This window comes from Ranitomeya imitator, chromosome 2 (genome assembly GCF_032444005.1).
Source record: "Ranitomeya imitator isolate aRanImi1 chromosome 2, aRanImi1.pri, whole genome shotgun sequence".
Taxonomy (NCBI): Eukaryota; Metazoa; Chordata; class Amphibia; order Anura; family Dendrobatidae; genus Ranitomeya; species Ranitomeya imitator.
In genome coordinates, this window is record NC_091283.1 from 287,560,623 (window position 1) to 287,586,222 (window position 25,600).

Consider the following 25,600-nt stretch of genomic DNA (forward strand, 5'->3'; position numbering starts at 1 on the left):
TAAACACTTATAAAATGTGTCCCTTGATACTGTGAAGCCGTCCCGGAGGTGGGACTTTCCGTCGTCATGAGACGCAGCACAGCCGGCATTCATACCCCCTTGGCACTGCTCGCCGCCTCCTCAGCGTAGTTTTAATCTGTCACGGAGCCCGCGCTGTTATGTTAAGCCTTGGCCATGCGCAGTTAGCGCTGCCCGTCTTCTGACATCATTTGGTGTCAGGCTGACTGCGCCAGTGCGGCCGGGCTGCTCGAGAACTCGCCTCGCAGTGTCTTCTGATTTTGTCCCACTGTGAGGCTGGGATTCATGGGCATGCGCAGTGCATATCTTCGCCTCTCACTCCTCTCCATTTACCTTCTTCAGAGTGTGCGGCATCACGGCCGTGGCATGTGATTAGGGATCGCTGACGCCACACAGTTTGTAGAAGTCGGAGGGAGAAGAGTGACAGGTGAAGATATGCACTGCGCATGCCCATGAATCCCAGCCCCACAGTGTGAGAAAATCAGAAGACACTGCGGGGCGGGATCTCAGGCAGCGTGGCCGCACAGGCGCAGTCAGCCTGACATCAAATGATGTCAGAAGACGGGCAGCGCTAACTGTGCATGCCCAAGGTTAAACATAACAGCGCAGGCTTCGGGACAGATTCAAACAACGCTGAGGAGGGTGCCCAGCGACATGGGGGTATGAATGCCGGCTGTGCTGCGTCTCATTACGAAGGAAAGTACCACCTCTGGGACATTTTCACAGTATGAGGGGGACACATATTTTATAAGGGTTAAGTGCAGCATCTGCAAGAAGCATAACTAACAGAGCCACCTGTTCCTTTTTGCAGCATTAGTGCTGCACAAGGTGGCTCTTTCAGTTACAAACGCCTGGGAGGGGGGGACAGGTTCCTTTTCATTTCTGTAGTAATGTGAGTGTGGAGGTAGCAGCAGCAATTGCCGAATACACAGCAGGGGATCAGCTGACATTACTGAAACCCAATAACACTGGGTCATGTGTTGACTGTGCAGCCGGCACTTCTGAGCAGCAACTGGCGGTGTTGGAGCCCAGGGATTAAAGTTCAGGTGGTTGAAACATGAACACAACAGGAGACCTGGATACTGTTGCCAACCAATTATTTAATCTGTAAGAGGAGTGGCAAATTCCTGCAAAATCCAGGCCTTGTTCATTTTCAGAAAAGTAAGCCGGTCAACGTTATCGGAGGATAGTCGCATGCGACGGTCTGTTAGTACACCACCTGCGGCACTAAAGACGCGTTCCAATAATACACTAGCAGCAGGGCAAGCCAGCACCTCCAATGCATACTGTCTAAGCTCTGGCCATGTATCCAGCTTAGAGACCCAAAACTTGAAGGGGGAAGAGCCATCTGGGAGTACGCTGAGAGGGCAAGACATGTAGTCTGTCACCATCTGACGGAAACGTGACCTGCTGCTGACTGGACGGGTCTGTGATGGTGTAGACATGTGTGGCGGGCACACAAAACTTTGCCACTGTTGGGCCATACTGGTCTTGCCTTGTGCTGAGGTACTGCTTCTGCTCCCTCTTTGTGCAGACCTTCCTCCACTGCATCGACGCACTGAGCTGCTTTGTAAAGCACTAGCAGCACTTCTCTCGATTGGACTGAAGATGATGGACTGCACTAGTGTGTTTTGGTACTCCCGCATTTTACGCTCCCGCTGCAACGGTGTTATGAGGGTTTGTAAGTTGTCCTGGTAGCGCGGATCTAGGAGGGTGTACACTCAATAATCAGCCTTGGTAAGAATGTGGGCGATGCCGCGGTCGTTTTTCAGGCACTGCAGCATGAAATCAACCATGTGCTGCAGACTGCCAACTGGCCAAGAAACGCTGCCCCCTGCTTGAGGCGTGATCTCTGCCTGCTATGCATCACCCCACCCTCGCTCTACATACTGACTACTGGAGATTTGTGTAACTCCCTCCTCTGGACAGATGTTTTCCTCCTCCATTGACTCCTCCTCATCGTCCTCACAAAGTGACCCCTGCCTAGGCCTTTGTGAGGAACCACGTCGCGCAGACTGTCCAGAAGCAGATGGCATTTCTGACTCCTCATCCTCCACCTCTTCCACCACCTCATCCCTTATTGCTTGCAGTGTTCTTTCAAGCAGGCAGATAAGGGGGACAGTCATGCTGACTAGTGCATCATCTGCACTCGCCATCCGCGTGGCATCGAAGGCGCGCAAAACCTGGCAGATGTCCTTCATAGTGGCCCACTCAGTGGTTGTGAAGTCTGAACGGCGCGCAGTGCGACTTTTTTGCGCCTGATGCAGCTGGTACTCCATTACTGCTGGCTGCTGCTCACACAACCGCTCCAACATATGAAACGTTGAATTCCACCTGGTGGGTAGGTCACATATGATGCGATGTTCCAGAAGGCGGAATCGGCGCTGCAGAGTTGCAATGCGCGATCTTGCCATGCTGGAACGCCGCAAGTGAGCACACTCTAAGCGTACCTTGTGCAGCAGTGCATCAAGATCCGGATAGTCCCTCAAAAAACTTTGCACAACTAAGTTGAGCACATGTGCCAGACATGGGATGTGAGTGAGGTTGCCTAGGCCCAGAGCTGCCACCAGATTTCGGCCATTGTCACACACTATCATACCTGGCTGGAGATTCGCTGGCACAAACCACACGTCGCTCTCCTGCTTGATGGCATTCCAGAGCTCCTGCGCTGTGTGGCTGCGATTCCCCAAAGAAATTAATTTCAATACGGCCTGTTGACGTTTGGCCACAGCTGTGCTCATATCGGTCGGAACAGCTAAGCGTTCAAGGGTCCATGTGGAGGTGGACTGTGACAGCTCCTGCAGCGATGATTATGAGGAACTGGAGTATGAGGAGGAGTCAATGTGCACAGACTGGATTCCTGCAATCCTTGGAGTTGGCAGAACACTTGGAGCGCCACTCTCATGATCTGTACCCGGCTCCACAACATTAACCCAATGGGCAGTGAGGGAAAGGTATCGTCCCTGTCCATAGTGACTGGTCCACGCATCGGTGGTGAGGTGGACCTTGCTACTGACGGCGTTTAGTAGCGCATGTTTAATGTTTCTCTCCACATGCTTTTGCAGGGCAGGGACGGCTTGCCTGCTGAAATAAAAGCGGCTGGGCACATTGTATTGTGGGCCTGCCAATGCCATCAAGTTACGGAAGCTGTCAGTCTCCACCAGCCTGAATGACAGCATTTCAAGGGACAGTAGTTTTGCAATGCCAGCATTTAGAGCCTGTACTCGTGGGTGGTTTGCCGAAAATGGCCATCTATTCTCCCATGCCTGTGCTACCGATGGCTGTAGAGAGGGCTGGGAGTGTGAGGATGACTGGGAACGTGGTGCTGTTGGTGGAATTACACTGGGTCTCTGGACAACGGTGCCAGAGGTTCTTCCATGGCGATCCTGTGAGGAAGCCGAACCAGCTGTGTGTGAGCTGGAGGAAGAGGCTCCAACACGAGCTGAAGAGGTGGTAGGTGCCGCTGTAGGTTGGCCTAGGTCTCCAGTGTGTTTTTGGAACTCCACTGCGTGGTTGGTCCGCACATGTTTCCACATATTTGTGGTATTGAGGTTGCTGACACTTTTCCCTCGCTTGATTTTCTGATGACACAGCTTGCATTTGACGAAACAAATGTCAGCTGCAACTGTGTCAAAAAAGGACCAGGCACTGCAAGTCTTGGGAGTGCCCGCTTTGGCCTTTGGAAGAGGCATGCTCCTAATGGGTGCCGAAGTGGAGGCTACAGGCACCGCAGTCTTCCCCCTCTTTCTCCCGGCCGTTCGGGGAATCTCTTCCTCAGAGCTGCTCCCACCACCTTCCTGTACCTCACGCCATGATGGGTCAAGGACCTCATCATCTACGCTACCCTCTTCCACCAACTGCTTCTCCTGGGTTGTCTCGGCAGCACAGTACGCACCAGAAAGAGGCACTTGAAGCTCATCATCAGATGCGTACTGAGGTGTGCTGACCGGAGGCACTGTTCCACCCGCCTCTTCAGATTCAGAGAGAAAAAGCTGTTGGCATCACTGCATACTGCCTCTTCTTCTGATTCTAGTATGCTACTTGGCTGGCCCCCTCTTTCCAAGCCAAGAGATTCAGAGAACAGAAGTAGAGATGGCTCCTGTCCTGGGCTCTCTGACTGCCTGGGGAATTTGGCAGGTGGTGAAGAGACAGATGGTTGCTCTTCAGTGCTCTGTGACTGAGAGGATGTGGCACTAATTGAAGTCGATGCGTTAGCTGCCATCCATCCGATAACAGCTTCAATTTGTTTGTCCCGCAGGTACAGCGAGCTCCTACAAAGCTGCGCATGAAGGTCTGTTCCCTGCTAAAACTGGGGGATGATGAGTCACATATGCCCGCAGCAGGCACAGAATCCCCACATCCTCTCCCTGCCCCACGCCCACGTGCCTTACTCCCTGCCTTCTTCATCTTGGTAGACTGATAAAGATAAGCAGAAAAGTACTAAGGGCTTAGTGTGCTTATTCCTGAACAGCTGCTAACAGGTATAAGAAACACTAATTTTATGAAGTGTGGACTACACTTAAATATGAGCTAATGTGGCCTACACAACTGTAAAATGGAGTGTTTGGTGAACTTTATAAACTTTTAGTTTGTTTCGCAGAACAGACACTACAGAGTGGGCTGCACTCACACAGAGACAGTGCAGACAGCCGTGAACAGAGCTGCAAGGCCAAGAAAAGCTCCTCTATCTAATCCTATATAGTGTTTTTCCACAATCTAGCAGGATACGGATGGAAAGCCACTAATAGGATAAATTTTAAAAAATGTGCAGCAGGCTGCAATACTTGCAATAAAGGACAATGGATTGAGCAGTATGAGGCAGTGACGCACCTTGAGCTGACCACAACCGACTGTGGCTGCGGACAGACTACAGAGTGAGCTGCACTCACACACACAGACCTTGCAGACAGCTGTGAACAGCGCTGCAAGGCAAAAGCAAGGTTCTCACACAGTGGTTGCCAAATTAGCCTGGGTAAAGCACAATGAAGCAAACCGCTATCTCAAAACTGGCCCTCAGTCAGAACACAGCGTCCTGTCCCTAACTGAATTCTCAGCAGAGTGAACCCAAAATGGCGGCGACTTTTATAGGGCATTGTGACATCATTTCAGCAGCCAATCACAGCCATGCCAGTAGCTCAATGCCTACCATGCAGAACAGGATGTGCCCACACTTCTAATCATTCCTCATTGGCTGAGTTAAATAAAAGCGGGACTTTGCATTATGGGAACTTCCGATTCCGGTATACTAAAAGTATCAGAACTCGGTACCGGAATTCCGATACCGCAAATATCAGCCGATACCTGATACTTGCGGTATCGGAATGCTCAACACTATTAATAAATGAGTAGCTAGTGGTGAAACCTCTCTGAAGTAATTAGATATGGGGCTTGGTGACTTCACAATCTAAACTATTGTAAGGGCCAATATTTACTGTCAGATGAGTTTCAAGAAGAAGTATTAGGCACTTAAAGAGAAATGTGTATAATAGTGCAGAGCTGAGATATCTTAAAGGGAACCGGTCACCCCGTTTTTTCAAGAAGAGCTAAAAATAGCGTTAAATAGGGGCAGAGCTGTGCTTTACATTAGTGTATTTTGGAGCCTTTATTCCCCACAAATGCTGCCGAAATACCTTTGTAAAGTCGCCGTTTTGGGCTGTCACTCACGCTGGTCAGGTCATATGGGCATGGTGACAGCGTTGTTTCTCCCCCAGATCTCCGTTGGTGGCGTAGTGGTGTGCGCATGTCCAAGTGGTGAATCCACTGTGCAGCTTCAAGGAAAATAGCGCGATCTGCGCTATTCAGCCATTTATCGGTGGGCGCGGCCATCTTTGTGAGGCCGCGCGTGCGCAGATGGTTCTTCTCGGCTTCCCGGGGCTTCAGGAAAATGGCCGCGGGATGCCGCGCGTGCGCAGATGGCGATCTCGACGGCCATTTTCCTGAAGCCGAGTTCGCATCTCGGCTGCAGGAAAATGGCCGCCGCGATCTCCATCTGCACACGCGCGGCATTCCGCGGCCATTTTCCTGAAGCTCTGGGAAGCCGAGAAGAACCATCTGCGCACGTGCGGCCTCACAAAGATGGCCGCGCCCACCGATAAACGGCTGAATAGCGCAGATCGCGCTATTTTCCTTGAAGCTGCGCAGTGGATTCGCCACTTGGACATGCGCACACCACTACGCCACCAACGGAGATCTGGGGGAGAAACAGCGCTGTCACCACGCCCATATGACCTTACAAGCGTGAGTGACAGCCCAAAACGGCGACTTTACAAAGGTATTTCGGCAGCATAGGTGGGGAATAAAGCCTCCAAAATACACTAATGTAAAGCCCAGCTCTGCCCCTATTTAACGCTATTCTTAGCTCTTCTTGAAAAAACGGGGTGACAGGTTCCCTTTAAAGGGAACCTGTCAGCAGGATTGTGCACAGTAACCTACACACACTGTCAGGTCAGCTCCGTTATACTGATTACAATGATACCTTGGTAGATGAAATCCGTCTTGTGGTTGTTGTTTAATCTGTATTTGTAGTTTTCAGTTAATGAGATTCTCGTGCTCAGGAGTCGAGGCTGTGGGCGGGGATTTATGTGGTGCTCCGATTACTTATGCATCTGTATTGGCTTATGACAGATCACTGATCCCTCAGTGACCTGCCCCCCATTTTTACATAATGCATATAATAGTGTTGATATTATTGTTGATAATGCCTATAATATTGTGGCTAATGTGAGGCTTAGAAAATAAATTACATCCAGAAAAATGTCACTGGCGATGGTGGCAATAGTAGCATCTATAAGTAAGAGATAGATGCAACTGGCAGGTGCCGCCGGTGACATTTTGCTGGATGTAAAAATTTTTTTCTAAGCCTCACAATAGACACAATATTATAGGCATTATCAACAATAATATCAACGCTATTATATGCATTATGTAAAATAGGGGGGCAGATCACTGAAGGATCAGTGACCCGCCATAAGCCAATACAGTTGCATATGTAATCAGAGCACAACATAAAGCCCTGCCCGCAGCCCCACCTGCACTCCCCCCCACAGCCCCGCCCTAGAGCACGAGAATCTCAATAATTGCTTCGTTACCGTTAACGGTAGATAAACGTCGGTCCCAGCAGGGCTTTGTGCAGCGCCGACGATTCTCTACGGTTGGTGGTCTCACAGTGCTCAGAATATATATATTTGCTTAATATTTTTTCTATATTGAGATATATAGACAGGGGCTGGCTGGCACTTTTCAGCCTGGGGGGCAATCACAAGGCAGTGGCCATCGAGTTGCGGTGGCCCTCCTTTTCCCTGCTTACCTCTGGCCATTGCACTGAAGCAGCAGAGATAACAGGCTTTAAAAACAGTCTGGTACATAGATATGGGAACAGAATGGAGCTTGCTGCATAGATATGGGAGCAGAATCAAGCTTACTCCAGAGATATGGGAGCAGAACAGAGCTTACTCCGGAGATATGGGAGCAGTACCGAGCTTACTACGGAGATATTGGAGCAGAACAGAGCTTACTCCGGAGATATGGGAGCAGAACCGAGCTTACTCCAGAGATATTGGAGCAGAACTGAGCTTACTCCAGAGATATTGGAGCAGAACCGAGCTTACTCCGGAGATATTGGAGCAGAACCGAGCTTACTCCATAGATATGGGAGCAGAACCGAGCTTACTTCGGAGATATGGGAGCAGAACGGAGCTTACTAGAGATGTGGGAGCAGAACAGAGCTTACTACAGAGATATGGGAGCAGAACCAAGCTTACTACAGAGAGGTGGGAGCAGAACAGAGCTTACTACAGAGATATGGGAGCAGAACCAAGCTTACTCCAGAGATATGGGAGCAGAACCGAGCTTACTCCAGAGATATTGGAGCAGAACCGAGCTTACTCTAGAGATATGGGAGCAGAACCAAGCTTACTACAGAGATGTGGGAGCAGAACGGAGTTTACTACTGAGATATGGGAGCAGAATCGAGTTTACTTCAGAGATATTGGAGCAGAACGGAGCTTACTCCGGAGATATGGGAGCAGAACCGAGCTTACTACAGAGCAGTGGCATAACTACAAAGTTATGGGCCCCAGTGCAAACTTTCAAATGGGCCCCCCCCCCCATGCCAAAATATATAGGTGAATTAGAAATGGCGACACGCGCAAACGACATCTGCGCTAGTAATACATGCACCATTACAGAATTAGTTGTAGGCTGGGTTCACAAGTGTGAAGTTTACAGTCTGTATACAGACCACAGCCTCCAGCCTCGCGGAGGGTATCCTGATCCGAACTCACACCCTCGTGTGCCTATGGCAATACGCTCCTGTAAACCCAGCCTGAGAGGAACGACCCCTTATAAATGGAAGTGTGCCCCTCTAAACCCTGCAATCACCTGGGGGGAAAGTCACATCCTGACAAGTAAACCTGCCAATCCTCCAACCATAAGTTACATAGTTACATAGTTACATAGTTATTAAGGTTGAAGGAAGACTATATGTCCATCTAGTTCAACCCATAGCCTAACCTAACATGCCCTAACATGTTGATCCAGAGGAAGGCAAAAAAAAACCCATGTGGCAAAGAGTAAGCTCCACATTGGGGAAAAAAATTCCTTCCCGACTCCACATACGGCAATCAGACTAGTTCCCTGGATCAACGCCCTATCAAGGAATCTAGTGTATATACCCTGTAACATTATACTTTTCCAGATAGGTATCCAGTCCCCTCTTAAATTTAAGTAATGAATCACTCATTACAACATCATACGGCAGAGAGTTCCATAGTCTCACTGCTCTTACAGTAAAGAATCCGCGTCTGTTATAATGCTTAAACCTTTTTTCCTCCAACCGCAGACGATGCCCCCTTGTCCCTGTTTCAGGTCTATGATTAAAAAGATCATCAGAAAGGTCTTTGTACTGTCCCCTCATATATTTATACAATAAAATAAGATCACCCCTTAGTCTTCGTTTTTCCAAACTAAATAGCCCCAAGTGTAATAACCTATCTTGGTATTGCAGACCCCCCAGTCCTCTAATAACCTTGGTCGCTCTTCTCTGCACCCGCTCCAGTTCAGCTATGTCTTTCTTATACACCGGAGACCAGAACTATGCACAGTATTCTAAGTGTGGTCGAACTAGTGACTTGTATAGAGGTAAAATTATATTCTCCTCATGAGCATCTATGCCTCTTTTAATGCATCCCATTATTTTATTTGCCTTTGTAGCAGCTGCCTGACACTGGCCACTGAATTTAAGTTTGTCATCCACCCATACACCCAGGTCTTTTTCATTGACGGTTTTGCCCAGAGTTTTAGAATTAAGCACATAATTATACATCTTATTACTTCTACCCAAGTGCATGACCTTACATTTATCCCCATTAAAGCTCATTTGCCATTTATCAGCCCAAGCTTCTAGTTTACATAAATCATCCTGTAATATAAAATTGTCCTCCTCTGTATTGATTACCCTGCAGAGTTTAGTGTCATCTGCAAATATTGAAATTCTACTCTGAATGCCCCCTACAAGGTCATTAATAAATATGTTAAAAAGAAGAGGGCCCAATACTGACCCCTGTGGTACCCCACTGCTAACCGCTACCCAGTCCGAGTGTGCTCCATTAATAACCACCCTTTGTTTCCTATCCCTGAGCCAGCTCTCAACCCACTTGCACATATTTTCCCCTATCCCCATTATTCTCATTTTATGTATCAAACTTTTGTGTGGCACCGTATCAAAAGCTTTTGAAAAGTCCATATACACTACATCCACTGGGTTCCCTTGGTCCAATCCAGAACTTACCTCTTCATAGAAACTGATCAAATTAGTCTGACATGAACAGTCCCTAGTAAACCCATGCTGATACTGGGTCATGAGGTTATTCCTCTTCAGATACTCCAGTATAGCGTCCCTTAGAATGCCCTCCAGGATTTTACCCACAGTAGAGGTTAACCTTACTGGCCTATAATTTCCGAGTTCAGTTTTTGTTCCCTTTTTGAATATTGGCACCACATTTGCTATACGCCAGTCCTGTGGCACAGACCCTGTTATTATGGAGTCTTTAAAGATTAAAAATAATGGTCTATCAATGACTGTACTTAATTCCTGCAGTACTCGAGGGTGTATCCCATCCGGGCCCGGAGATTTGTCAATTTTAGTGATTTTTAGACGCCGCCGCACTTCCTGCTGGGTTAAGCAGGTGACATTTAATTGGCAATTTTTATCACTAGACATTTTGTCTGCCATGGGATTTTCTTGTGTAAATACTGATGAAAAAAAGTCATTTAGCATATTGGCTTTTTCCTCATCCTCATCCACCATCTCACCCAGACTATTTTTAAGGGGGCCAACACTATCATTTTTTAGTTTCTTACTATTTATGTAGTTAAAGAATATTTTAGGATTATTTTTACTCTCTCTGGCAATGAGTCTCTCTGTCTCAATCTTTGCTGCCTTGATTTGCTTTTTACAGAATTTATTTAATTTTCTGTATTTATTTAATGCCTCCTCACTACCTACTTCCTTTAATTCTCTAAATGCTTTCTTTTTGTCACTTATTGCGCCCCTTACAGCTCTATTTAGCCATATTGGTTTCCTCCTATTTCTAGTATGTTTATTCCCATACGGTATATACTGTGCACAGGTCCTATCCAGGATGCTAATAAACGTCTCCCATTTTCTTTGTGTATTTTTGTGTCTCAGGATATCGTCCCAGTTAATTGCACCAAGATCCTCTCTCATCCGTTGGAAATTTGCCCTCCTGAAGTTTAGTGTCCTTGTAACCCCTCTACTACACATCTTTTTAAAGGATACATGAAAACTTATTATTTTGTGATCGCTATTTCCCAAGTGACCCCCAACCCTTATATTTGATATGCGGTCTGGCCTGTTGGTTAATATTAGGTCTAGCAGTGCCCCCCTTCTTGTTGGGTCCTGAACCAGTTGTGAAAGGTAATTGTCTCTCATAATTGTCAAAAACCGATTACCTTTGCTGGAACTGCAGGTTTCTGTTCCCCAATCTATTTCAGGGTAGTTGAAGTCCCCCATAATAATGACTTCTCCTTGAGTCGCAGCTTCATCTATTTGCTTTACGAGGATATTCTCCATTGCTTCCATTATTTTTGGAGATTTATAACAAACCCCTATCAGTAATTTATTATTTTTTCCCCCTCCCCTTATCTCCACCCACAGGGATTCTACATTTTCATTAAATTCACCTATATTATCGCGCAGGATGGGTTTTAAGGATGATTTTACATATAGACACACCCCTCCCCCTCGCTTATCTGTACGGTCATTTCTGAACAGGCTATAGCCCTGCAAGTTAACAGCCCAGTCATGGCTCTCATCCAGCCACGTTTCAGATATTCCCACCATGTCATAATTATGCTCCAACAACATTAGTTCTAATGTTGGGCATTTTCAGAGCTGGGAAATAGGAGATCAATACTAGAAAGCGTCAACTATGGTTCCCATCCAGCCTCAAGGAAGTATGGCAGACAGGTGTGATAAGACTATTAGAAAAACTACTGCCACACACACGGCTGTACATACTGACGGAAGTGTGAGGGTATTACTCACCTAGCTTCTGGCAATGTTTTACCTCAGCTCACATTTGGGCCATACCATTGTAAAACAGGTAGACACATTTACTCTCTGACCTTAATGTTCATAAGGAACTGCTGCCTACACCTTAGTTGCCCACTGTATATCGTCAGTGTGGGGATGTGGGCTACAGAACAACACAGGGCGATGACACTGCTACCTGCACTGCTACCTGAACCCTTCAGCTGTCCTACAATATGCAGGGAGTAAAACCAGTACAAAGTATGGCAGCGTCCCTGCAGAGCTGTCCAGGGCTGGACTGGGACAAAAAAGCAGCCCTGCCACACAAACCCCACCAGCCCACATACTATAACACTCCCCCCACACCCGATCAGTGGATTTTGCGATACTGTGTTGTGCCCTTCAACACTCCTCTTAAAGGCATTATTTGAAGAGCCATGTGTGAATGCCGCCGCAGTGTTAATGATCGACCACTTCTTAATAGCGCCGATTCTCGAGATCATGGAGGTCCCAGCGGTCGGACGCCAGCAACTGCAATGTTCTCGGGAAAGGGGATTCCTTGGCATAATTCATTTAAATGGGTTTTCCAATATATTTTTTATTTTCCCATAGTATTCCTGAAAATAATAAACCAATATTAAAGGGAACCTGTCACCCCGTTTTTTCAGTATGAGATAAAAATACTGTTAAAGGGACACTGTCACCTGAATTTGGAGGGAACAATCTTCAGCCATGGAGGCGGGGTTTGGGGGTTTTTGATTCACCCTTTCCTTACCCGCTGGCTGCATGCTGGCTGCAATATTGGATTGAAGTTCATTCTCTGTCCTCCGTAGTACATGCCTGCACAAGGCAAGATTGCACCTTGTGCAGGCATGTACTATGGAGGACAGAGAATGAACTTCAATCCAATATTGCAGCCAGCATGCAGCCAGCGGGTAAGGAAAGGGTGAATCAAAAACCCCGCCTCCATGGCTGAAGATTGTTCCCTCCAAATTCAGGTTACAGTGTCCCTTTAAATAGGGCCTGAGCTGTGTGTTACTATAGTGTATTTTGTGTACCCCAATTCCCCACCTATGCTGCCGAAATAACTTACCAAAGTCGCCGTTTTCGCCTGTCAATCAGGCTGGTCTGGTCAGATGGGCGTGGTGACATCGTTGTTTCTTCCTCCAGATCTTGCATATCTTTCCGTTGGTGACATAGTGGTTTGCGCATGCCCAAATTCTGAATCCTCTGCGCAGGCGAAGAAAAAACACGCGATCGGCGCTCTTTCCCTGGTGATCGTGGGGGCGGCCATCTTCCTGAGGCCGCGCGTGCGCATATGGAGTCCTCTGCTGCCCGGGGCTTCAGGAAAATGGCCGTGGGATGCTGCACGTGCGCAGATGGAGATCGCGGCGGCCATTTTCCTGAAGCCGAGATGCGAACTCGGCTTCAGGAAAATGGCCGCCGTGATCTCCATCTGCATAGACGCACATACATACAGTACAGACCAAAAGTTTGGACACACCTCATTTAAAGATTTTTCTGTATTTTCATGACTATGAAAATTGTACATTCACACTGAAGGCATCAAAACTATGAATTAACACATGTGGAATTATATACTTAACAAAAAAGTGTGAAACAACTGAAATTTTGTCTTATATTCTAGGTTCTTCAAAGTAGCCACCTTTTGCTTTGATGACTGCTTTGCATTCTCTTGATGAGCTTCAAGAAAAATAAATAAAAATATGCTTAAATTGTATTGGATACTTTAACAAATGTTTAATAGGTTAGAGTAGGGTAGGGCCCGACCTTGTCGTGGTGGCGGCTTTAAAAATCTTTTGACTGTGGACAGTTCAAGGGGCGGAGGCGGGCCTGGGGTAGAACCTGGGTGGAGTCTCAAGGGGGCCCCGAAAAATTTGCCAGTATGGGGCCCTGAAATTCCTGGTGGCAGCCCTGATTATGCCCCTGATAGTGGTATACTATGGACACAGATATACAATGTTATATACACTGGAGGAACAATCCTGCACCTAGCCCAGGACATACAAGCACTGTATATGCTTACACAGGGGGTTTCCGTGTAAATCTCTGAAATATTCGATTAGGACGGAACCTCTGGCTGAAGATTCCCTATAATGAGGCAGATGGAGACACTGTGGACGCCATAAGACCTGTGATCCAGCGGTGTCCATCTTTTTAGTCATACATAAAAGAGCAGTCAGACAGTTTTGTGCACCTCTGAAAATAGAATTAGTTTTACCGGTAATTCTGTTTCTAGGAACCTTCCATGACAGCATCATTGGAGGATGTCTCCCGCCATAATGGATGACAGGAAACACAAGAGGTTAAATAACCCTCCCCTTCCTACAACCTTCAGTGTTTTTTCTGGATACCTTAGCATGTATATTTACCACCAAGGTGCAGGAATCATCCAATAGGTACATCAGATAGGGAGGGAAATTAGTGCTGTCATGGAAGGTTCCTAGAAACCGAATTACCAGTAAGACTAATTCTATTTTCTCCAGTCACCTTCCACGACAGCATACCAACAACTAATTTCTTTAGGGAGGGATCACAGCCTGCAGAACTCATCTGCCAAATGTTAAATCCCTATTGAAATTTAATGGACAGAGGACCAGGTAGCGGCTCTGCATATCTGCTCAAAAGATGCGTTCCCTCTCTCTGCCCAAGATGTAGATACTGCACGTGTAGAATGAGCCTTTAGTGAAGCAGGAGGAGAAAGATTCTGTGATGAATACACCAGACAGATAGCTTCCTTGATCCAGTTAGCAATCGTATTCTTTGCCGCCTTCTTGCCCTTGTTCCGTCCCGCAAACTGAATGAATAGGTTTTGGTCAATCATTCAATTTTCTATTTGTTGGAGGTAATATAGGACCACCGTGCGGACATCAAAGGTGTGAAGGATTTCTTCCTTTGTGTTGGAAGGATTTGGGCAGAATGAGGGTAGCACAATATCTTGACCTCTGTGAAAGCCTGAGACAACCGTAGGCATAAAGGAGGAATCTAACCTAAGGATAATACTGTCTGTAGTGATAGTTAGATAAGGTTCCTGTATCAACAGGGCTTGTAACTCTTCTATGCGCCTAGCGGTAGTAATCGCAACTAAGAAGATGGCTTTGAGGGTCAGGTTCTTAAAGGTCATGGATGAAAGAGTTTCAAATGGATCTCGGGTTAGACTATTCAGGACTATATTCAAATCCCAAGGCGGATATGACTACAGAGTCTAAGACGAATTCTAGTTGCAGAGGTCATGAAGCGTTTAATCCAGCGGTGGCCAGTTAGGTATTGATCAAAGAAAGAGTTAAGAGCTGATACCTGCACTTTCAGTGTACTGGGTGTAAGTCCTAGCTCCAACCCCTTTTGCAGAAAGTCTAAAATCCGTGTTATATTGGGATGGAAGGGATCAGGAGTGATTGGGAAACACCAGGATGAGAATCGTTTCCAGACCTTGCCATAGATGGCATTAGTTACTGGCTTTCTACTTTTCTGGAGAGTTTGGATTACTTTATTTGAGAGTCCTTTAGCCTTTAAGATATTGGCTTCAGTAGCCAGGCCGCAAGGTTCAATTTGCCTAGATTCGGATATAGAAGGGGACAATGGTGAAGGAGGTCAATCTTCTGAGGCAGGAGCAAAGGACCCTCCTGAGCCATGTCCAGCAAGGCACCGTACCAGCTTCTCCCTGGCCACATGGGAGCGACTAAGATCGTAGTGACTTGATCTATTCGAATCTTCTTTAGTGTTCTCGCCAGCATTGGTATTGGCAGGAAGGCGTATGCCAGGCTGAAGCTCCTAGGATGCAGGACAGAGGGAAAAGAACGTCTTCACTTTTGCATTTTGGCCATTGACAAACAGGTCTACGTCAAGACTCCCCCATCTCGAAGTCAGGGACAAGAAGACCGCTTAGTCCAGGCACCACTCACCCGGATGCTGAGGAAGTCTGCCTGAATATTGTCTGATCCTTTTAGATGTACTGCCAATATGGACAATAGATGTTTCTCTGCCCAAGAAAAAAATTCTTGCAGCGATTGATTTTAGACTGGCATATTTTGTGCCCCCATTGTGTCAGAGGTAGGCCACTGTGGTCATGTTGTCTGAATAGACACGCACGTGGTGATCTTGAATCAGGGCAGATGAGGCTTTTAATGCTTCCTCCACTGCTTTCATCTCTCTCAAATTTGAGGAGCTGGAGCTGATATTTAGGGGCCAAAACCCCTAGAAGTAAGATCCTTCTACTACTGCACCACCAAGGAGTATCTTCAGGGGTCTTTATGAGGGTCTTGATGCTATCCAGGTGGGAGGGCTGCTCCGTACATAACACCTCATCCGTGCACGGCTGGCAAAGCTTTTTCTTATGTGTGGAAGGGAGCCTGGAAGCGCAAATACCACACTTGTGGCTTGGGACCTTTTTTCCCTAACAAGAGAGAGAGAAGGTATACTAAGTAACCGATGGGTTGCAAGTATCTGGTTAGCAGGGAACCATCACCCACTACTTACAGTAGGAGGGGGAACGCTGGGTTCTTCAGTCTCAGATAGGGAGGGTTTGTCGATGTCCATGTCAATGTGTCCACAGTTACAGGGGAACATAGACAAGGAGTCATACCTGGCCGCAACCTTGACCAGGATTTTAAGCAAAACTGGCCAAAAATTGTTAAAAACGGAACAAGTCTCCATCAATGCACATCATGATTCTATGTGTGGCTACCACAGATAACATCAGACCTATATATTATAATTGGTCATATGCACATATACCAGTTTTGAGAGATAAAAATATATTTATATCTCTAATAGAAATGTAAGGGATCACAATGATAATGGATTCAAGTACTCATCTGAAGTCACAGCCACCCGCCCGCCCGCCATTGCCTCAACGCTTTCGCCTCTGTGGCTTATCAGGAGGCCTGCTGCCATATAGTGCGTCTTGATAGAAGGTGATGTGCACCGAATGATATAAACCTCTGCTTAAATAGCCCGTTATTACCTCTGCCGGATATCACCCCACAACATGATCTGTCCATCAAAGCATGCCTCGCGTGCATTTCATTCTGGAGCTAACGGAAGTAATGTCTTCCGTTGAGGGGTCTGCGCTTTCCTCACATGGAATGCACGTAAGCATGTAAAATAACTTCCAGTTCAAAGTGTTCCGGGTCATATCCGTCTGCACACGAGAAAAAAAACTGTAACTCACACTGCGCATACCAGGCGGGAGCAATAGACAAACCGATTAGACCCTATTTTTGGGGGAGCAAAGAATCATATATTGCACTACAACATAATAAAAGAAAACACCACAAAAAAAACAAGCAAGTGCTTACCTGTTTAGGCCTCAAGTCCAATGCACTATCATGGTACAGCGGGTCCAAGTAAAGATGGTGACTACACAGGTGCGGTAATAACAAATGAGACAGACAGCCTACAATCAGGGATTGGCCGCTTGGCACACCAGTGCAAATAAATAATCTGCAGCAGTGTTCACACAGAGTATGCACAATATCTGGGTCATACCCTATTAGTAACACCCTGTGGTGGGCTTCCCAGTGCTAACTGTAATGCGTCCCGTGTGAACAGAGGCCACAACATACAAAGCCATCAGGGCCCAACTGCACATTATAAAAGAATCAATAACTCTGGTCACCAGCAATGTATTTTTTCCTTTTTCAAATGGTATATCAATAGCCGGTTATTACATTAGTGTCTTGCTTTTTCATTAATATACTGTAGGTAAAATTTATTCAATATTATGAATTAAACTGGTCATTTCAATGACCTCCCAAAATGCATATAAATATATTATTAAATCCTTACGAGGCAAGGCAGACCATTTACAGAAATGGATCATTGGTATTAATACATAGAAATCTATGCATTCTTAATAGGAGAAAAATAGTAATTGGCTAGTCATTTAATTTCTCAATATCCAAAAAATAATAGGGTAGTCTAGCCAAAACAGGCAAATGACATCTGCTCATTTATTCCTTTGGGTTGCCGGGAGTCAAGTCTAAATATCCATTCACACTCCCTTCTAAGAATGGTCCTATCATGGTCACCTCCTCTGGGGCCCGGTTTTACGACCTCAATAATCTCCTTGATGGACTAACCTCATATGTCGGACCGAGGGGGATATCCCTATCATTTCTAATATCTCCTAGATGTTCACTCACTCTTTTTCTAAATTTCCTGTTAGTTTTTCCTACATAGTCTCTTGGGCAGGAGCACGTGGCCTTATAGACAACCCCTGAAGTTTTACAATTTGAAAAGTCTCTCTGATAAAAACACTTTCCTGTGGAGGAACTCTCGATCTCTGATTGAGCCACCAGGCCAGCAGATAATAGTTTTTTTTATTTCTGGGCTGCAGGGACCCTTTATTGACAGGTGTGATCTATGTCTAGAGACAGCGGTTCCCAGTTGAGAGTTGGGGGCATTATCAGATATAGGGCGCATCTAGGGAATAACAGGGACAGCTGCTGATGAGTGGGGGCGCCACAACAAAAATTCCCAAGGGTGCCAATCCCCGCTGTAAGGCAGGTATCAACACAGTTCAATATTAGGGAACTGCAACAAAAAACCCCACAAATGGTTTTTTGGTTATTGTTTTGGGGTATACACACTGTTTTTTTTTATCTTTGGTGAGCACATACCACCTCGTGGATGTTTTTTTAACTTTAATTAAATAAAGGTTTTCTTTTTAATAGGGATTTTTCATGATTTCGTGTCAATGAAGCTTCCACTCAATCCACAAAAAAAAGCAAATCCTCACACAGGTCCATCGTTAACGGAAATATAGGGGGCTTCCACGTTACTGCTAGGACAAAGGCTCTGGAAAAGAGTTATGGCTTCTCAACCCCCTAAAAGAAATTCTACGCTCCCAAATTCAAATGCCCCCCTCCCTTCTTAGCCCCACAGTGGACCTAAACCACATTTATCATCCACATGTTTGGCATTTTTGTAGTGATGAGAGCCCGCCTAATTTATGGGTGCATGTATCCAGAAGCACGGGCTGGGCATAAGGTACTGATAACTGCAACATAATGGTCACTACAGCGTACTGGTCACTACAACGGCAGTTTGCATTTTTCACTCATCAACATCCACTGCTGCCTGTTTCTGGAAAACAACCATGGAGTCAAAATCATCACTACACTTGTAGATAAATTCCTAAGGGGTATAATTTCCAAACTGGGGTCTCTTGAGGGGGATTCTGCTTTTCTGGCATTTAGGGGCTCTTTTATATAGAGTCTGGAAACTATTCTATATTTGTTCTCCAAGAGTCAAATAGCGCTCCGTCCCTTTAGAGTCTTGCTGTGTGGCTAAGCAGTACTGCACCACCACATATGGGGTTTTGCCAAGCTCAGAAGAAATTGTGTAACACATTTTGGCACCATTTTTACCCATTTCCCGCTGTTAAAATGTAAAATCTGGGGCTAAAACAAATTTTTTGTGGTAAAAATGTAATTATTTTTTCTTCACTGCCCAATGGTATCAAATTCTGTGACACACTTGTGGTGTCAGTATGATCACAGCACACCTAGATGAACTCATTGAGAGGTGTAGTTTGTAAAATGGGGTCACTTAAGGGAGTTCTGCTGTTCTGGCACCTCAGGGGCTCTGCTAATGTGATATGGCCTCCTCAAACCAATGCAGAAAAACCTGCACTGTAATATGGCGCTCCATTCCTTTCATGCCCTGCCATGCTCCCAGACAGTAGTTTTACGCCACATACAGGGTAGAGGAATTGCACAACAAACTTTGGGGTCCATTTTTTTCTTGCTACCCTTGTGAAAAAAAAATGGGAGCTAAAATAGCATTTTTGTGGTAAAAATGTTTGTTTTTTTTTTTTTTTTGACAGCTCAATATTATAAAATTATCTGAAGTCCCTGGAGGTTCAAGGTGCTCACCAGACATCTAGATACATTCCTTGAGGGGTCTAGTTTCCAAAATGGGGTCACTTATTGGGGGTTTCTACTGTTTAGGCACGTTAGGGGCTCTCCAAACACAACATGGCGTCCCCTATCGATTCCAGCCAATTATGCATTCCAAAAGTCGAATGGCGCTCCTTCCCTTCCAAGCCCTGCCATGCGCCCATCAGTAGTATTCCCCCAGATATGGGGTATCAGCGAACTCAGGAGAAATTGCACAACAAATTGTATGCAGCAATTTCACCTTTTACCCTTATAAAAATGCAAAATATGAAGCTAAAATAGATTAATTTGGGAAAAATTTGAGTTTTTTATTATTTCCACAGCTGTACGCTATAAACGTCTGTGAAGCACCTGTGGTCTCAATGTGCTTAACACACATCTAGATAAGTTCCAAAATGGTGACACTTGTGAGGGGTTTCCACTGTTTAGGCACATCAGGGGCTCTCCTAACGCGTCATGGCAACCGCTATTTATTACAGCATATTTTACATTCAAAAAAATCAAATGGCGCTCCTTCCATTCCGAGCCCTGCAGTGCGCCCAAACAGTAAATTTCCCCAACATATTGGATATCGGCATGCTCAGGAGAAATTGCAAAACAAAATGTATAGTCCACTTTCTCCTGTTACCTTTGCAAAAGTAAAAAAATTAGGTCTAAAGGAAAATGTTTGTGAAAGAAAAGTCCTTCCACATTCCATTCATTCCCGTGAAGCACCTGGAGGGTTAATAAACTTCTTGAATGTGGTTTTGAGCACCTTGAGGGGTGCAGTTTTTACAATGGCGTCACTTTTGGGTATTTTCTTTCATATAGACCCCTCAAAGTGACTTCAAATGTGTGGTGGTCCCTAAAAAAATTGTTTTGTAAAATTTGTTGAAAAAATGAAAAATCGCTGGTCAAATTTTAATCCTTATAACGTCCTAACAAAAAAATGTTGGCTCCAAAATTCTGCTGATGTAACATACACATGTGGGAAATGTTATTTATTAACTATTTTGTGCTATATAACTCTCTGATTTAAGGGCATAAAAATTAATAGTTTGAAAATTGTGAAATTTTGAAATTTTCAACATTTTTGCCAAATTTCCTTTTTTCACAAATAAACGCAATATCAAAGACATTTTACCACGATCATGAAGTACAATATGTCACGAGAAAACAATGTCAGAATCACCGGGATCCAGGCAAGCGTTCCAGAGTTATAACCTCATAAAGTGACAGAATTGTAAAAATTGGCCAGGTCACGAAGGCAAAAACAGGCCCGGGCACGAAAGGGTTAACTGAAAACTACAAATAAAGATTAAACAACAACAACCACAAGACGGATTTCATCACCAGGTATCAATGTGATCAGTATAACGGCGCTGACCTGACACTGTCTGTAGGTTACTGTGCACAATCCTGCTGACAGGTTCCCTTTAAATTTAGATCTTCGGCATGTGGAAAAGGCGATGGAGAGCTTTTTTTTAAGACTATCAGTTACACACTCACATAAGTGAGGTAGGCCGATCCCACCACAATCAAACTATCATAAAGAATGAACAGGTAAAAAAAGGCATAGAATAAAAAAGTTACATTCCAACAACGTATATACGAGGGGAGAACTCCGACAGTAAACCGGAGTGGACCATTGGAGCTACTGTGAGTCCTGAGCAGAAGAGTAGAGAAAGTATTAGTGCCCCCATTTCAGGAGAGATTGTGCAGTAATCTGAATTCCTTATGATTAAAAACAATGTTTATGACGTGGAGTGAAACCAGAGCTCGAGCCAACACATCTGTAGGCGTGAATAAATGTATATTACAGCCATCAGCCACGAACAGCTTAGAGATATATCATGGCACAGGTGTAACGTGTTTTATGTAGATTATCACAATCCTCCTTGAAATTAGTTTTAATACAAACTGAAAAGTCAGAATAAAGGAAAACCCTTATTATTGTACAGAAATTCACACTTGGCCTCACTGCACATTTAATGTTGTCAATCATAAAAGTGAAGTTTGGCCAGAAAGACTGGACCTGGTCTTGTAGGGACCATATGAGCACATTCAGCAGCACAGAAGGGAGAGAAGGTAGATTCATCCAATAAGATACCAGGGATCTAGGAAGCCAACAGCATCATTACCCTCTGCTTTCTCTTACAGGCCCATCATAATAGTTTTCAAGTGATTTTCTAACTTGTCAGCACATTCTACCTACGCTGTCATTTGGCTTTATAGTTTACAGATCTGGACAGGTTACGGTCAGTATCTCCTAATCCCAGGGGGTAGGTGGATCCTCCAGGTTGTAAGATCTATAGAAAAGGGCTTTCAATACCCAAAGTCATTTGGGTGGAGGAGAATGATGTGGTCTGGAGGCAAAATGGTGATCATGGTAATACCACCAGACTACACCACTGATAAAGCAGCCATAACCGGTGACAGAAGAATCTGTGACTTCTCTGCATTTAGTGGTTACTACTCACCAGGGTAGCCATATGTAGGAATCTCCTCTTTACACCGCTCATCACCCCTCACATATGTCTCTGTAGTATTAATATGGGTCAGATCTTCTCCCTGAAACAAATATTGTAAAAGTCACCAACAGATGGAGAAGTCACATCTATGGTCAGCTCTAATCCTGCCATCTACACGGTTCTCATTACACAAGTATAAAACATATAATACTGGTGGATAAAACAAGACTGAGCACAAGACCTTCACAGCCGTCTACACATCATAGGGGAGATCTCATGACACCTTCTCTCCATCTACCTGATGATCCTGAGGAACATTCGGATCTTCTTGTTTACAGTCCTGTGGAAGAAGACGGGGACATCTCTCTGGTGTTGTCCTCTTACTGGATAGATCTGGAGGAAACACATACAGGGACTGAATTCATTCTTTACATACAGATAATTATAGGCTGTGTGTATTTAGTCCTGTCTATTACCTGGTGATGTGAGGGGCTGGGGAACCTCCATCATGACGTCCTTGTACTGATCTTTGTGTCCTTCTAAATACTCCCACTCCTCCATGGAGAAATAGACGGCGACATCCTGACACCTTATAGGAACCTGACACATACAATGATATCGTCATCCCCCGATCTCTTCATAGCGTTACTGTATAATGTCCCAGCATTCCCAGCAGTGTCACCTCTCCAGTCAGCAGCTCAATCATCTTGTAGGTGAGTTCTAGGATCTTCTGGTCATTGATGTCGTCATGTATCAGGTGAGGTGGAGGACACGTGATTGGGCTCAGGGGTCCTCCCCATCCCTCAGACACAGGGTCCTGACAGCGCTCACTAGAGGTCTTCTTCACTACTGTGTAATCCTGGTTATGGAGAGACACATTAATAAATCTCACTACAGACATTTCCAGAGTCCTCACCTCTCCAGTTCTGTCCATCTGTTATTCCCATAGATAAGAATGATGTAATGTGACGTCATCAGAATCTCTCACCTCTCCAGTAAGACAGAAGAGGATCTCTAGGGTGAGGTGTAATATCCTCTCCGCCATCTTGTCTCTGTCCATATCCATTCTTGATGGGTAAATTAGAAAAATTTCTTATATAGAAGATCTTCACTGAGGATCCGATATTGTAGAGACCTGAATGAGAAGAAGATGAGCCGATGTAACATCATAAAAGTCTTGTGTAATAATACAATTACTGGAGATAATAAGGGCAAAGATATGAGGAGATTTATTATTTTACAGTATTTAGGTTCTTTCTTTACATCTACTAATAAAACCTATATATTTAGGCCATAGACAACAAGCAGTTTCCTCCTCGGAGTCGGCACCTGAATACGTTTCTCATAGACTCATCTTCCATAACGCTAATTCTCGTCTCATTTACAGACACTGGAATCGGCATTAGCAATACTGCAGGAGATATTCATTACACGTGACAGGAGAAATAACTACTTCATGATGAGGACGACATCTTCATCTTCTACTACGGCTCTAGAAACAGATTTGTCCAGAGTCCATCACTGACTCCATCACCACCGGCCTCTATATGAAGGTTTCCCGTCTTCCCCGCACTGTAATCTTCTATCACGTTAGATCTCAGGTCTGATTCACACACAGAAGTTTGAGGCTTTTAGAAAAGATTTTTTTGTAAGAACAACAAGTTTATAAATATAATGGAGGGTTTTTGGCATTTTTCTGTAGACTTTCACATATTACATGAAAAACACCCAAACAAAACAGGTGTTAAAATGTTACAAAAATAAAATGAGGACTGGAGGTTCTGGGAAAACATTATACGGTGTCTATGGGGGATGTTGGTGCTGTGGGAACATTACACTGTGGGGAGGAACCAAGAAAAGGCATCAAGAGTGGGGATAAGTGAGGATGTGGTTTAGGTGGTAGAATATTGAGTGGGGGAATGGAGGAACTGTAAGAACATTATACTGTGTGGGGGAATGGAGGATCTGTGGGGACATTACACTGTGTGGGGGAATGGAGGAACTGTGGGGACATTACACTGTGTGGGGGAATGGAGGAACTGTGGGGACATTACACTGTGTGGGGAATGGAGGAACTGTGGGGACATTACACTGTGTGGGGGAATGGAGGAACTGTGGGGACATTACACTGTGTGGGGGAATGGAGGAACTGTGGGGACATTACACTGTGTGGGGGATGGAGGAACTGTGGGTACATTACACTGTGTGGGGGAATGGAGGAACTGTGGGGACATTACACTGTGTGGGGGAATGGAGGAACTGTGGGGACATTACACTGTGTGGGGAATGGAGGAACTGTGGGGACATTACACTGTGTGGGGGAATGGAGGAACTGTGGGGACATTACACTGTGTGGGGGAATGGAGGAACTGTGGGGACATTACACTGTGTGGGGAATGGAGGAACTGTGGGGACATTACACTGTGTGGGGGATGGAGGAACTGTGGGGACATTACACTGTGTGGGGGAATGGAGGAACTGTGGGGACATTACACTGTGTGGGGGAATGGAGGAACTGTGGGGACATTACACTGTGTGGGGAATGGAGGAACTGTGGCGACATTACACTGTGTGGGGAATGGAGGAACTGTGGGGACATTACACTGTGTGGGGGAATGGAGGAACTGTGGGGACATTACACTGTGTGGGGAATGGAGGAACTGTGGGGACATTACACTGTGTGGGGGAATGGAGGAACTGTGGGGACATTACACTGTGTGGGGGAATGGAGGAACTGTGGGGACATTACACTGTGTGGGGAATGGAGGAACTGTGGGGACATTACACTGTGTGGGGGATGGAGGAACTGTGGGGACATTACACTGTGTGGGGGAATGGAGGAACTGTGGGGACATTACACTGTGTGGGGAATGGAGGAACTGTGGGGACATTACACTGTGTGGGGAATGGAGGAACTGTGGGGACATTACACTGTGTGGGGGAATGGAGGAACTGTGGGGACATTACACTGTGTGGGGGATGGAGGAACTGTGGGGACATTACACTGTGTGGGGGAATGGAGGAACTGTGGGGACATTACACTGTGTGGGGGATGGAGGAACTGTGGGGACATTACACTGTGTGGGGGAATGGAGGAACTGTGGGGACATTACACTGTGTGGGGAATGGAGGAACTGTGGGGACATTACACTGTGTGGGGAATGGAGGAACTGTGGGGACATTACACTGTGTGGGGGAATGGAGGAACTGTGGGGACATTACACTGTGTGGGGGATGGAGGAACTGTGGGGACATTACACTGTGTGGGGGAATGGAGGAACTGTGGGGACATTACACTGTGTGGGGAATGGAGGAACTGTGGGGACATTACACTGTGTGGGGGATGGAGGAACTGTGGGGACATTACACTGTGTGGGGGAATGGAGGAACTGTGGGGACATTACACTGTGTGGGGGAATGGAGGAACTGTGGGGACATTACACTGTGTGGGGGATGGAGGAACTGTGGGGACATTACACTGTGTGGGGGAATGGAGGAACTGTGGGGACATTACACTGTGTGGGGGATGGAGGAACTGTGGGGACATTACACTGTGTGGGGGAATGGAGGAACTGTGGGGACATTACACTGTGTGGGGGAATGGAGGAACTGTGGGGACATTACACTGTGTGGGGGAATGGAGGAACTGTGGGGACATT

General features: G+C 45.7%; 1 protein-coding gene across 2 annotated transcripts in view; it reads right to left on the reverse strand.

The window, feature by feature from the left end:
• The window catches only part of LOC138663208 (zinc finger protein 773-like), a 35,792-nt gene that overhangs the window by 9,740 nt on the left and 452 nt on the right, over window positions 1-25,600 (reverse strand). For both annotated transcript variants that reach the window (XM_069749368.1, XM_069749367.1), the window contains exons 2-6: window positions 22,930-23,076; window positions 22,624-22,800; window positions 22,418-22,541; window positions 22,240-22,334; window positions 21,951-22,041 (exon numbers count right to left, since the gene is read on the reverse strand). In XM_069749368.1, the coding sequence (XP_069605469.1) occupies window positions 21,951-22,041; window positions 22,240-22,334; window positions 22,418-22,541; window positions 22,624-22,800; window positions 22,930-23,007 (565 nt within the window). In that variant the 5' untranslated portion in view covers window positions 23,008-23,076. The remainder of the gene's footprint in view (window positions 1-21,950; window positions 22,042-22,239; window positions 22,335-22,417; window positions 22,542-22,623; window positions 22,801-22,929; window positions 23,077-25,600) is intronic.